At 40.1% G+C, this 14,960-nt stretch overlaps 2 protein-coding genes across 3 annotated transcripts; one reads left to right on the top strand and one right to left on the bottom strand.

The window, feature by feature from the left end:
• LOC146463650 (protein Abitram-like) lies at positions 1-2,953 on the top strand. Its single transcript, XM_085084046.1, has 5 exons — positions 1-74; positions 175-226; positions 634-837; positions 2,231-2,300; positions 2,398-2,953. Exons 1-5 carry the CDS (start codon positions 8-10, stop codon positions 2,521-2,523), a joined length of 519 nt encoding a protein of 172 aa, XP_084940172.1. The 5' UTR covers positions 1-7; the 3' UTR covers positions 2,524-2,953.
• Positions 2,954-9,201: 6,248 nt separating this feature from the next.
• LOC146463649 (uncharacterized) lies at positions 9,202-13,061 on the bottom strand. 2 transcript variants are annotated; one of them, XM_085084188.1, is made up of 4 exons: positions 12,706-13,061; positions 11,726-11,734; positions 10,605-11,255; positions 9,202-10,488 (listed from the first exon to the last, which is right to left on the bottom strand). In XM_085084188.1, exons 1-4 carry the CDS (start codon positions 12,968-12,970, stop codon positions 9,347-9,349), a joined length of 2,067 nt encoding a protein of 688 aa, XP_084940314.1. In that variant the 5' UTR covers positions 12,971-13,061; the 3' UTR covers positions 9,202-9,346. The 2 variants fall into 2 exon arrangements, with proteins under 2 accessions (XP_084940314.1, XP_084940312.1); XM_085084186.1 differs by lacking the exon at positions 11,726-11,734 and having other exon boundaries at positions 9,225-10,488; positions 10,605-11,246.
• Positions 13,062-14,960: the final 1,899 nt, after the last annotated feature.

The raw sequence follows: 14,960 nt of genomic DNA, 5'->3' as shown, positions 1-14,960 counted from the left end.
TAACAAGATGGCGGACGGAATTGAAGAAAGACGAACAGTTGTTGATCGGTATTTTACGCGTATCTACAAGACAGGTTAGATTTTAATACTAGTAAAAACATTTCTGTTATTTTATTTAATCACAAAGATGGAATTAACCATCATTTTGCCCTGAAATGTTCATATTCATTGCAGACATTAAAGGTAAGCTTTGTGAAGATCAATGCGTATTGCAGCATTCAAACAAGTAAGCCGAAGTTTTATGTAATTTAGAATAACTGGCTAAAAGTTAGGCTGATACATACATCTGTTCCTTGAAATTATGCTATTAATGTGAACATATATATTTTTCTTTAAATTTTTGCGTTGTGCTTTGCAACCAAAGGGTATGATTATGGGTAAGATTTCCGTACGTTTTAATCACAAAACAAAGCAACATGCAAAGCAGCGGATGAAACATTGGAGCAACGTTTCTTAAAGGAAATAGCGGTCACATGTAAGAGCTCTAGTGAATCTGAGCTAAAACAACGAAAAGTTTTCGGTAATACACCAACGCACCAAGCCCATTAATTACAGAATTTAAAAAACATGAAAATTGTAAATACTAAGCCACATTATACAATGTTTTGTATAATATCCTTCTTTTCATTGTAGGATATGCGTGATTACCATTGCACCCAGTCATCCGCTGCTGAAATGCGAGCAGATAGTAAATGTAAATTTCCAAGTGAGCCCCAAGGTGAATCGACTAAACAACAAAGTATCAGGAAAAGGAAAGAAAGGAGCTCAGCATCTTCTACCAGAGTCCTTAATCTGTGAGGTCACATGCTCCAGTGGTGACAAATATTCTTTATTTAGGTAGGTAAATGTTAAGAGGTAAAATTCTGCCTATGCTGCAAGGAAATCTGCTGGAGAAGGGACTTCAGACTTTGGGATTGTCATTTTATCTATCTGTATGGCTTTTCAAGTTTATGACTGTGTTCTTCCACCTTAAGGCTGAAGCTGGAAGTCTGAAGTCCCTTCTTGACCACAGTAGAAATCACTTGCCATTAGAGCTTAAATTCAGTTTCAATCTGTGCATTTACATTTACATTGCATCATAGGGGCCCACACAATGTGTCTGTGTAGCCGATTGTTATTATATAGTAAATGCACTTGATTTACCATTTGCTTCACCTATAGCGATATATCGCTAACTATGTATATTAATCAATGATAAATAAACATTGAATTACCTTATCTGTGGTATATATTTATATTGTCTAACAATCGTCCAATCAGAAAGGGGCAATCGGCCGGACGGTTTGTGGCTGGCACGTATAAATTTTGCTACGCATTCCAGTCGCTCGAATACTGTGGGATTTTGATTTTCTTCGAGGACTAGCTCCGGGCCGTTTGGATGGATTTTCGATTGGAAGGTACGAGAAGAATCGAAAATCTTTTGACCTTTATGCTGTGAAGTTTGAAAGCAGAGCGATGCGTTTTTTGGGGGAAAAATCGCTCCGGCGCTGGAACCCTTTCAAAACAATGATTCCTCCCTTCTCCTTCTTATATATGAACAGTCAACGGCGAACTCAAACTCCTTCAAAATCGCTCAAAAAACCGCTTTTGAGGTAAAAGGACGACTATATACCACGGATAAGGTAATTCAACGTTTATTTATCATTGCTTTATATACATAGTTAGCGATATATCGCTATAGGTGAAGCAAACGGTAAATCCAGTGTATTTACTATATAATAACAATCGCCTACACAGACACATTGTGTGGGCCCCCTATGATTGCATTTACAGACAAATGCCCGTAAATTTTTCATTTTTCAACTTACATTTTCTCAGCTGATATTACACCTGATATGCTGAAACTTTCCAGGGTTACTAAGATGCTCTTTCTAGTGCTGGTATACGTTTTTCATTTTAACTTATTTGAATTTCTGGCTGCCATTTTGGAGAAGGGTCTATTAATACGGTAATTTGGCCACAATAAAGAGCTTTGAAAGCTAATGCTTCGAGTACTAGCACTTTGTTGGAATGAATCAGAGCAATTCAGAATGATTTGCTATGATGAAGGGCTATGGCTTGAAACACCAGCTCTTGAATCTCTTTACAGCATCCAAATTATCTTATCAACTAAGTTGGTCAGACCAAATGTTCGTAATTTTAAACTCCAGTTAGCTGGTTATTTGTATAATAAAAAACCTGTTTGTTTTTGTGCACATAATTAAAAATGTCGTAGTTTACTTTATTTCAGCTGTGTTAAAGGAAAGCTGGTTGAAGTGAATGAACGACTGCTCTCCAATCCAGATCTCTTGTTGCAAAAGGTTTGTTATTTTATTTTTCCTATTTTTTGGGTAGTTCTGTTCTTTCTTGTTAAATATGTGACTACAGCTATGTTTTATTTTTTTATTTTATCTGCAGCCAGAAACTGAAGGCTATCTTGCAGTTGTTCTTCCAAAACTCATTGAGAATATCCTGGATGGACTTCTAACAAAAGAGGAATATGAGAAACTCTTACAAGAAAGAGAAGCACTTAATGGTATATAGCTAAAGTAATGGCACACAGAAAGTCCACCTCGCATGACCAGGGTGTAACCTCTTTCCGTTGCTTGATCCAACTGGTAGAATTACTACTCTCCCTGGATGGGATGCTAGTTCATCACAGGATACCCATCATAAAGTGACCTGGAGTATTACTACTCCCCCCTGGATGGATCACAGGCTATGCAGTATGAAGTGACTATGGTGTTACTACTCCAGAATTATATATCAGAAAGAAAGTTGTTTTTCTTCAGATATTAGCATTTTGGGGAAGGAGGCAAGAGTGTTGTGTTCTCAGGACGTAGTGCATTCAGCTTTTAATACTGGATGACATTAAAGGAAGTTATTTATAGGAAAATGCACAATTTATATTAAGATGTTGCAATGGATGGTGGAATAACTTTTCGGTGAGCTGTACGTGTTACTGCGTCATGGATTCACTCTACTCTGGAATTTCAACTGAGATGCGGCGGTGATTTAAACGTTGAATTCCCATAAAAATATTGAATTGTGGTAATTCTGGACACTTTGGGTACTTATATCGCATTGTCAAATCAATTAAACCCGGTCTTCAAAAATAAATTTACACAAACAGTAATTCAGAATATAGAAAATGTTTTGTCGCCAGGAGTTCATTAGTTTTATCATACTGGGCCCAGTTGTTCAAAGCCCGATTAAGCTAATCCTGGGTTAACATGAACTTGGCTATGAGTTTAATTACTAATCAACAAAGAATCTTCAAAAGGATTTTTGTTCCTCAGTTTTGACTTAGATTTTTCTTCACCACTAGCGTAAAATAAGCTTTTATAAACATTTTTTAAGAGCGAGGTGAAAACCTCGGTTAATTTTTAATCGGGGATTAGCGTTAATCGGCTTTCGAACAACCGGGCCCTGAAGTGTTTAACTTTAAACCGAAGCCGATTCATTAATGGCATCACAAACCAACTTCAGAAACCAAAGGATAATTAAGCTTTAAGATTGAAGCACTGTTGTTTTGGCTTTTCATATGGGTTTTCTTTGGTCTGTTTATGTACCCTCACTTCTCTAACTACCGCCGTTGGGTAGTATATATTTTTCATAAGTAAGTTATTAGGTAATTTTTTTTGACTGGAATAAGTTTTATATTGTAAATACTGCTTTATCTTAAATGTATATTACTTTGACACTATTATTACTATTATTTATATTATTATTAATATTTATTTGACATGTATGCATTATGAATGAGCTATTAGCTCTTAGGCGTCATGTGTATAAATAACTGATTATGATTATGATGATGATGATGATAAAGCGTCCTTTTACTATATTCTTGCCCCTGAGTCATCCTTTAGTGGAAGTACAACTTGTGAGTCTATATTTACATCACACTGTAGGTCCCAGCCACCATTAACCATTATCTTTGAGATTATCAGCGAGATGGAGTTCGCTTCCTGTTTCAACACTTCTCGGAAAACACCGGAGCAATCCCTGGCGATGTCATGGCTTTAGTAAGACAGCTGTCTTTTTCATATTACATATTAATTGGAATATTCAGCTTGCTGATAGTCGATCCTAAGTGAAATCAGACTCTTCGTGTTGAGTGAGCAACCCAGTGATCTTAGTGATGTAATAACATTAAGCTGTGCTATTTCGTCCGCTATCACTGTGGGTTCGCCTGTAGTGCAGTGGTTATCACATCTGCCTTGAATGTAGGAGACCGGGGTTTGAGTCCTTGCTTGTAAACCATATTTCCACAATAAGTACATTAAAATTAATGTTGCTTTTACATGATAACTTAGTCAGGAAAGACAGTTCAGGTAATGAAATTATTATTATTATTTTTTTTTTCAAATTTAAAAAAATCTTTGTACAGAACTTTTTAATTTAGTTTGTCGCGGGCCTGAGGGCCCGGTTGTTAGAAATCTGAGTTACACTAATCAGAGGTTAAAAGTTAACCAAGGCTTTCATCTCGCTGTCATTAAAAGTTTTCAATAGCTATTTTTAAGGTCATTGTAAAGGAAGTTATGAATCAAAACTTTTAGGCAAAATACTTCTGTAAAAATTTTAAGTTTGTTGATTGGTAATTTTCAGCCAGAAACAAAGTTCACAGTAAGCCCGGGTTAGCTTAATCCTGCTTTCTCGACTGGGCCCTGATTTTCTTAAAACAAAAACCTCGACGGGAATCAAACCTCAGACCTTCCGCACTCAATGCAAGTAAGATGTTCAAACCACTGAACTCCTTTGGCAACCTTGTTCCCAGTGTCCAGAAGGGAGACCCTGGGAACCAGGTTGGTCCTTTGGGAGGCTCATGGCGATCATGGCCATATACTAAACTTACAGACCTCATGTATGTCACATTTCCTGCACACTACTGGGGTCGGTATTATTCAATGGATCAAGTGTTGCAATATTGTAAATTTGGTGTAAAATCATTTGGTATAGGTAACTTTGTTTAGTTGGTGATGGGCTCAAATTGTGGTCGTTACGCCCATTGACATACATGTACCTCGAAGCTCTTGCTGTTTCAAGTTTTTTAAAGCGAGCTATGTGGAAACTGATGCGTGACATCTGGAAAACCGATTCATCTAATGGTTCCATAAACCTTTTTAGTAATCATGAAATGATTTATTAAACTCTCAGACTCACTAAACACATATCAGCATTGAGCTCTCAAAGTACAAATGTTTTCTTTAGCGGCCTTTTCTTATTTTTTTTACGTAATCCTCTTCCCCATTAACTCCCCTGCATGGCATAGTAGTCCATCACAGGATAACCAGAATGAAGTGACAAGGACACTGGTTCATCACAGGATACCCAGCATGAAGTGACTAGGAGTACTAATACTCCCCCGGATAGGACACTAGTATATCACAGGATACCCAGATCAAAAGAAGTGACTAGGAGCATTAATACTCCCCCAGATAGGACACTAGTCTATCACAGGATACCCAGCTCGAAAGAAGTGACCAGGAGTATTAATACTCCCCCGGATATAGGGATAGGACACTAGTCCATCACAGGATACCCAGCATGAAGTAACTAGGAGCATCAATACTTCTCTTGGATAGAACACTAGTATCACACAGGATACCTAGCATGTGGTCACTAGGAGTGTTACTATTCCCATCAGAATGGGATGTTGGGCCATCACATGTTACCAAACATGAAGTGACTAAGAGTATTTTGGCAAAACAAAACAGACGATGAAAGTCCCAGCAGTCATTTTTTGAATCAATTCTGTAAGCACTTCCAGTGGCCTCGTTTGTAGAGCCTAGAGTTCAAACCACCAGTCTGATCCAGTGCTTATATCTGGAGATTGTGGCTGCACAGTAACACCTCCCTTTTGAATTTTGTTTGTATATAGATACGGACTCACAGGGACCCCACTTCAGAACAAGCTGGGAGAATTCTGGTGCGTGCTGGACTGGGCAAACCCGGGGAGTCTGGGGAAAAGCTAAACAGTTCAACCTTGAGTTTGGTAAACCAATCAGAGAACGGCAGAGATATGATGCAACGAAAAGAGGACTGGCACTGGCCAGGAAAAGTAAGTGTACACAGATAGTAAAGAACGGAGAATGAGGTCCCTCAGAAAGAAGCGAATGCCAAAGGTAGTAATAAACGTTTGTGAGTCTTTGTAGGTGTTTGGAAGATAAGAGCACAGCTTTCATTATGGAACGAAATTAAAACCTTATTCCGCGCTTTCATAGACTGTTTTCTAATTCAGCAAACGAAGTAGTTAAAGCCGACAGCAGAACACGTTTTTCTACCGAAATAAGAATCTCGATCCAGCACAGAGGCATTAGTGGCAAACAGACTCATATTCAATTAAAATACCATTTTATACGCTCTAAATTCTCTTCGAAATCCCAAAAGTGGTGACTCGTGAGAGAAAATAATTTTCCCACCCTCCACGATAGAAGCCCTGCCTGAAAGTACATCTTTTGACGTTTGACAATGAAATCATGAAAAGGGCAACCCCAAAAGAAACGGTTAAATGTATCTCAAGATAAAGAAATTTCCCCACCATGCTAAAGTTATGGACTCTGAAAGTAACGGTTAACTTTAACGTTTTCATAGAAATCACTAGGGTAACGAGCCTCCTAAAGTAAAGGAAATCCCCAAACTGGCGATCACCTGACAAAAAATCGAAGAACTCGACAATGTACAGTCTAAAAGTGACAGATTAATGTATGCCTTGGTTCCAAGGGATTCCAGCTCAAGGAAATAGTACTTGTGCCAGTATCCCCAAGGTCCTCTAGTCCAATCCCGTTCAACCCATAATATTCTTTGGCGCTTTTTCTGCATTAAACTGCTTTGGATTTAGCAAAGCTAGGAAGGTATTTTTCTTCCTTCTTTCAATGCCGAGGCAATTAACAAAGTTATCTCTTGTTCAGGACTTGACGATTTTCACATCGTACGGTTTCGAGGGCGGTCTACCAAAGATTACACCGCTCCTTGGTAAACAATCTTAATGCGAGTTTTCGGATGAGCACTGCCAAAAAGCTGCTGTCTGCTAAATACCATTTCTAAGCCTTGGGATTTTTTTGTTACTGTTTTGTAGAATCGAAAGATAACTTTGGCATATTCTTTCTTCGACGGACGAAAGACTTGATAGCAAGTCAGCTGCCTAGCAAAGGTACGTTCATTACAGCTAAGGTGGCCTTTAAACACGTTTGTCGAATTTTAGGTTTACTTTTCTCTCTTTCCAGATGAGTTGGTGGTGTTTTGTCCGCTGACGTCACTCCAAGAAGACGTGTACCAGACTCTCCTTCAGAACCCGGATGTGGAATTGATCAGAAAAAGGACTTTCCCTGTGACTGCGGCAGTGAAGTGGACAGGGGCAAATGTTGTTACATGGTAAGTACAGTAGAATTATTGTCCACCAAATGAGATTCAAATTAAAAATCTAAATTTGGCACAACCACATCAACGGTTTATGGTTTATTACAAGAAATACTATTGTACTAAAAAGAGTAAATTGGGGTAAATTTACAAATGTTCAAGAGTAATATCCCTAATAAGGGATTGGATTGCACTAGCATGTTTGAACTGGGTATTAAAACTCTCAGTAAATATCAAATCTAGTAGTTGTAATTTGTAAAAATGATGACCGGCAAGAAACTGTTCTTAAAATGATTAGCAACAAGACGTTGAGAGATGCCGGATCTTTTGCAAAGCTTGATCAGTAAAATACTTGAGATAATAAATTGTAGATAGCAAGATTAATCCTTACGACATTAAAAACAAGACGAAAACAAAAATGTTGGATATATATATGACTGTTTAAAAATTGCCCAATCTTTTGGTTTGGAAAACAAACCTTCGGGTCTCTTCTTCTTCGATTCTACAAGAATAAAATGCCGAGCAAGTACGTTACAATACCGTTATATAAAAGTTTAAAAAAATGAAAAAGTAAAGCTTATAGGTTAATAGCTAGATGGATTAAATGCCACTAATGCAGCTTGTCGCGTGTATTTAAACCAAGCGGCTCAAGTATCTTTGCCTTGTCAGTTAAGTTGGCTTTACGAGCCTTTTGTAGAGAATCCAGGTCAAAACGGTCCGCCTGGCAATGTTAGGCTGTAACGATGAGTTACATTTTCTTTTCTTCTTTACTTGTCTTGCTCTGCTGCTAGTGACGACAACTGCTCTTCTACAGCTAAATCTCAACTAACGCTCAACTAACTACGAGCTCGAATGTTCATAGTCAGCGGTCAGCGACGATGATTCAGCTTTATGTTAGCTCAACACAGCTTTGGTTCTATTAATCTACTTTTTAACGAGGGTGATACGTAACAGTCTGTTTCAACTAACAGACCTGTGACCCTCAGATTCAGGATGGAATAAGAATTTGGGGAGCAGGGATGGCGCAGTAGTGAGAGCACTCGCCTCCCTCCAATGTGGCCCGGATTCGACTCCCAGGCTTGGCGTTAGATGTGGGTTGAGTTTCTTGGCGGTTCTCGTCCCTGCTCTGAGAGGTTTTTTCTCGGTAGTCCTATTTTCCCTCTCCACAAAAACTAACATTTCCCTATTTCCACATCTTTATTGTTTTATACGTTGTATCTACAGTGGAACGCCGCCTTACGGCCACCTTGGTAATATGGTCACCTCGTTATTACGGCCAATTTATTTTGGCCCGGCAAAAGGGCCATACAATTTCTTATAAAAAAAACCCTCGTTAATACGGTCACCCGTTAACACGGCCAACGGCCACATTTTGACACCCCAAACAGTACAATCCTTTATAATTTCAACCCGTTAATACGGCCACTCACGCTAAATTTAGAAAACCAAAACGCCTGCCGTGTGACACGTCAATTTCATTGACCTCTGTCATTTACTCTAATCAAACAACCGATTTACTTTACAAAGAAAGCAACACTCCGCCCTGTTTTCATTACAAACATGACAAAAGGAAATACAGTAAATCTTGACGCTAACATCCGCTTTTAATAGGCAAATTACGAAGCGATTAAGTCAACGTGCTTCGCAACAAAGACGATTGATTCTACTAAGTTCAAGCATTTTGTACAATTCCTTACATCCTGACATTCCCATTGTTTATTAAAGAGAACAAGTTTTTCAGTAACTGCGAATGCGATATACTTTGTCATTAAATTCATGAAATCATGAAGTCATGAAATTTGACCCTGCGCCGGTAATACGGCCACCCCGTTAATACGGCCAATTTTTTTTGGGTTCTACTGTATGTTAAACTTACTGCTTATAACTCTTCTTCTATATCAGCTGTATACATTAATGATAAGCTAAAATGGCAGTAAAAAAGGATTACCTTTCTTGTACCAACTTTTTTTGAAATTTTCTGGAAATAACGTTTCAACGTCACTTTTTATGCTATGCCATAGCACTTCAATTTTCCTAGTGTGTGGTAACCGTCGTCGCTATAGCTACCAGTATCCCCAAACCTGAGCTGTTTAACTGGAAGACGTGTCTTGTCAGTGAGGAGACCGCTGTCTTCACGCCAAACACGATCATTCTTATCACAGTTACAACCATAGTAGGAGACTGCACATGAGTTGGTCATCCCGCATGCGCACTTACCACTAACAGATGCTCCACCCCAGTACGTCATCTTAGTTGAATCACGTGACACCCACCATCCATATGGACTGTTGTTGTAAAGTAAAAGCGAACCATAACACTCGTACTTGATGAACTGTTCACAGTGTGAAGAGACTCTGGTGAGAATCGCCAGCTGAGACAGACTCGCTCCTGTGTAACGAATATCACGTGAGTAGCTACCTCGACCGCTATATCCATCCACGCTCGTTCTGCTTTCACTGTTGTGACTGATGACTGTCACGCCAACTCCATTCTTGCTTCTCATGTCGCAGTACACTGTAAATGGTGCCAGACCTCCTGTGCGATCTGGATCAATGACGTAATTTCCGCTTACACTGCTGCCGTATTTCCTTATCTCAGAACAGGAAGCAGCATTAACTGGAGAATTGATTTTGACTTTAGCTTCTACTGTCGTCAGTGCATTAGTCGCTCTACAGGTGTAATTTCCCTCGTGAGATTTTTTGATATTTTGAAGAACCAGTGTTCCATTCAATAGGACATCTGAGCCGACAGGAAGTGAAGACTTGCCTTCCTTTGTCCAGGTGACTGTAGGTCTCAGGTTACTCTCGGCCACACACGGCAGACGGACAGTTGAACCAATGAAAGGAATCACCTCTTGGGGAGGGCGGACTTTGAACCGCAGACGAGAAAATACCATGAGTTGAGCCAAGGCTGTTGTTGATCCCAGAATATTCTCTGCCTTACAGATGTATGTTCCTCTGTCTTTCTTTTCCACTTTGTAGATCGTTAAGTTTCCTTTTATGACTTTATTTCTATCTTCTGGCAAACCACCAATTCCCTTGGACCATGTGATACTCGGCTGTGGATGACTAATAGCAGTGCAGACGATGGTGAAGTTTTGTTCTTCCTGTACCCAGACTTCTTTGGTTAATAAAATCCGTGGAGCAACTATAAAAAAAAATTGAACATATGATGTAAAGCTCCGATTGAACAAAGAAAATATATGTTTGATTCACTTCGAAAGACTTCCAAACGTACGGAGAAAAGTATACTGAACAACTTACACTGAACAGTTAGTTTCGCTGAGGCGTTGACGCTTCCAAACACGTTTTCAGCTCTGCAGCTGTAAACTCCGTCGTCTCTAGGTCTAACGTCCTTCACAATCAGAGCGCCACTGGGCTCAATCACGTGACGTCCAGCAGGAAGCGATGAATTTAGCTTCGACCACGTGACCTTTGGAGATGGATTAGCTTCTGCTGCACATTGCAATATGGCTTTTTGACTTTCATTGACGGTCGTTTCAACAGGACGCTGCAATAAACAGGGACCCGACATGGACTGGCCCGGCTCACCTTTGGCGCCTTTGACCCCCGTTAGTCCTTTTTGTCCAGCGGGACCAGTTTCACCCGGCACTCCGAGATCACCTTTTATGCCCATTGGTCCTTGAGGTCCTTCTGGTCCATGTTTCCCAGGGGGTCCTTCTGGCCCGGGTCTCCCTGGAGGACCAGGTCTTCCTCGGATCCCGGTTCTCCCCCGTCGTCCTGCGTTACCCTTTGGTCCTGGGCGGCAGAGTCTTTCATCTCTGGCACAGATTTGGTTTTGCAGCAGACGAAGTTCTTGTTTGATCAGCAGCTTCACTTCAAAAGCTGTTTGGACAGATTGCTGTGAATCATTGGGTGGAGCGCGTTTTTGTCTTGACCAGATGGCTTTATCACCTTGAAAATTTTAAGTTAATATTAGAGGTGTAAACGAACTTAAAATAGGGAGAGATAAAGAATGACAAATGGATAAGTGTTTACAAAAACCGAGCCAAGGTTCAAATGTTTGAACGCTGTCTTGGCTGAGAGCCACAATTCTCCGAGTTCCTCTTCAAATAAGGACTTAATTGGATCGACAAATTTGAAACTTCGGGTTGGAAATCTTTGCATAACTATGAGAAAAAGTAAACCGAGTTTAAAGACAGACAAGAACCGGGGACGGCGGAGCGCTGGGGAGGCTGTAGTTCACCCCCCCCCCCCCCCCGCCCCCTACGTTTTGCGAGGACAACATTTTATTTATTTTTTTAGTATGAGGTACGTATAAAGAATAAAGGAGAAAGAAGATACTCCCAAGACAATGACGCGGCCAATCACGTTATGCGGTGGACACTAGTGCGCCACAACATCCTAGCACAGCTCGTGACTACTACCAAGGACTATACTTTGAAGCATTAGATTGCTTAACATCTGCTATAATAGAGCGTTTCAACCAGCTAGCATTTCTTGTTTACAAGAAGCACGACGAAGCGCGAGTGGTACGCGACGCGAAATCTTTGAATGTACACGAACGAGATTTAATTGGCCAAGTAGCAAGAATCTGTAAGCCATCAGTTCAACAGGAGAGCGTTCGTTTGCAACCGCTAGAGGAGTGAAAAATCTGGCTTCGTTCCCAAATGCATGCATCAGGCACGTTTTACTCATTTTCTATCCCAAACACCCACAAGACAAGACTGGATGGCATTTGCCTGGTACCGGTTACCAATGATTTTGTATAGCTTAAAGACAATCGCAAGAGAAATTTTGGGAAATTCACGATGGCGGATTTCATTAACTATTGTGTTGAGATATAAGTGATCGGCCATAACTGAGAGTGTCGTTGCTACACTGAACTACCGACATATAACATTGAAATATGGACCAAAACTTGTCATAATATCTTGTAAAACGCCATTTTATAGTTGTTATGAAATTAAGTTACTGTTATTGAGTTATTGTTGTCAGTCCAGAGTCATTTTTAAGCAAGGGATCGTATCTCGTAACATTTTTGACTGAATAGTAAACTGCGTCCGTTAACGTTAATTCGATTCATGCTTACAAGTTATTTGAGAAAAGACGTAAAATACATAAAAGTATTCACTAGATGAAAGTAGTGTTTGAATCATATTTGCTTTATTTTGTGAGGAGAATTTGCAAAGCTACAATCTTATACAAAAACTGACGGAAACTTTCTGGGGGAGGATGGCTCCAGACCCCCCTACAAACTCGCGACCTTGGCGCTCGTTTTCAAGCCCCCCCCCCCTCCCCCCTCCTACGTCCAGTTGAAAATAGGCTCCGCTGTCCCTGAGAACACCGGTACATTGTGAAATTAAAATGTTTTTAAAATGCCAACAACAGGAGCCAAACTTACCTCTTGTTTCCCGCCATTGACCTTGTGAATGGCCGCCTTTATCATCTTGCCATATTTCGTAATTCTGCTGTACTTTACGAAGGATTTGTGTCTCTAACTGATCACATGTTGTTACTGAGTGTGATATCAGTCGATGATGTTCTTGTATTCTGAGTTCCACGTGAATAAGTGCGATACAACACACAACAGACAACAGCAAGCCAGACATGGAACACAAGCTGCGGAATCTGTCTGTACGCTTCTCTTCTTGATCTTGTTTTTTCATCGTTGTCGTGACTGCCACGGAAAACTTCGGAATTGAAATATTTTCAGAGGACTTTTTTGTCTTCTTTGCCGGCCTTCAGACCCGTTCACTGTGGTGTAGTTCGTGCTTAGGATATGTTAAGCCTTTCTTCTCGTGCGAGGTTCACTGATTAACTTCTAAGACTAAGAATTCACAATATATATCAGATCGTGTTTCGGCTTGTTTTGTACATTCACAACAACAGGAAGTATATCATTTTACTGAGGTCAAACGAGTTCACTAACTAAAGGAAGAAAACAACTGCCGGATTGCGCTTTTATCACGTCACTGTAAAATATCTGTTGAAATACAAACGTAATTTGTCATTTATGAACGGTGATATCCCATTCAGTAGTTTGAAGGGTTAATGACCGATGCTGTTTATTCCCTTTACAGTATTTTAAAAAGGTTATCCATCTGACAATGTTTCAGTTCTGTATTGTGAATATGGGCTTCGAGGTTCATATATGTCAGTCCGGATTGTGGCTGGGAACCGGGAGTGGGGAGAGAAGTGGGGTGTGTTGGGGGAGGGGGGGGGTTAGACCCTGATATATAATGGAACTTGTCATAACAAGTTTGTTTGAAGAGGACCCACCTGTCTCATGAACATTACTGACAAAATTTTATTGGCTTAAAACTTGAGTTGACACAAATATTCAGTTAGCAAGAGTCAGAATTGCAAGATAAACAAGAAAAGTGAGGTTTGAATCTCACTGTCATTTTTACGGCTGGATAGAGGGGTGGCTATGCAATAAAGACACCAGCTTTTGAGGTTGAGGAAGGGGGGTGCACGCAGATACCACCATCTATTGTGGTTTGGTGGGTCCTGTTCGAGTATAGTAATTTTGACCACTTGTATGGTTTGTGCCCAGATCTCTCACGGTCAGGCGGAAGGGATTTGGGTACGAGATTAGTTTTAGACTTGAAACAAATTAAATCAGCCATATTTTCACATAGGATCACTGTAATGATCTGTTATATGAAAGGAACAAATTAAAGTAAGTAAACGTGTAAAAGCAAGATATATCCTACTATGCGAAAATATGGTTCGTCGGCGAATACTTGAAGCCCGGTGTCCTCCATTCAAGACGGGCCGACGTGATAACGGCTTCACCAGAGAGAAACCCTCATTAGAAGCGGGCAGAATAGCACAGCTTTAAGTAACGCTTCGCGTAAGAACTATGGTGGAGAACAATAGGCCGCGGCAACGAGAGCCGTTTTTCTCCCGTGTTGAACTAAGGTGTTATAATCTCCAAATGAGCTTTCTCATTCGGTAAAACGCTATTTAGCGCGAAATTCAAATGATTTGAAGAAAATTTTCTATGTTGGAACCCGAGCAATTCGCTAAATTTTGCATATTGCATTTATATTCTAATAATCTTTGCATAGCCGAAAAGGAATAGAAATCGTATCTGGGGAAATGCGTGTTTGGTCGATGACGGCCCGGAGAGTGGTATTTTTACCTTTCTTTCGTCAAAATTTTGACAGATTTATAAATAATCTACAGTAAAGTTATGCAATCCAGTGTTTACTTGTTCAGGATACACGCGCGCAAGCAAATCACCAGATATGAAATATTCTTATGACATGATGGGGTAGCTCACTCAACACGGAGAGTCTGATTTCACTTAGGATCAACTAACGGCGATCCAAATAATTAACATGTAACACTAAACAGACAGCAAGGAATGTCCTCACCAAGTGGATCAGCCATGTTTCACGTAGCATCACTGTAATGCTCGGTTATATGAAAGGAACAAGTATGTGAACATGTAAAGGCAAGATGTAATATACTATGTGAAAACATGGTTTATAGATTTTAACCATTTCGGTCTGAAGGTCTGAAAACGGGTAAGGATTTAACAGAATCGGGTATGGATTATAGAACCCCGGTCTGAAAATGGGTACGAATTGTAGAGGCCCGGGGCCGTTTCTCGTAAAACCCGGTAACTTACCGGACCCGATAAGTATA

The sequence above is a fragment of the Pavona decussata genome, unplaced genomic scaffold (genome assembly GCF_977016875.1).
Source record: "Pavona decussata unplaced genomic scaffold, jaPavDecu1.1 SCAFFOLD_175, whole genome shotgun sequence".
NCBI classification, from domain to species: domain Eukaryota; kingdom Metazoa; phylum Cnidaria; class Anthozoa; order Scleractinia; family Agariciidae; genus Pavona; species Pavona decussata.
Note: the sequence above shows the minus strand (reverse complement) of the source record. Positions and strands in the feature narration are given on the sequence as shown.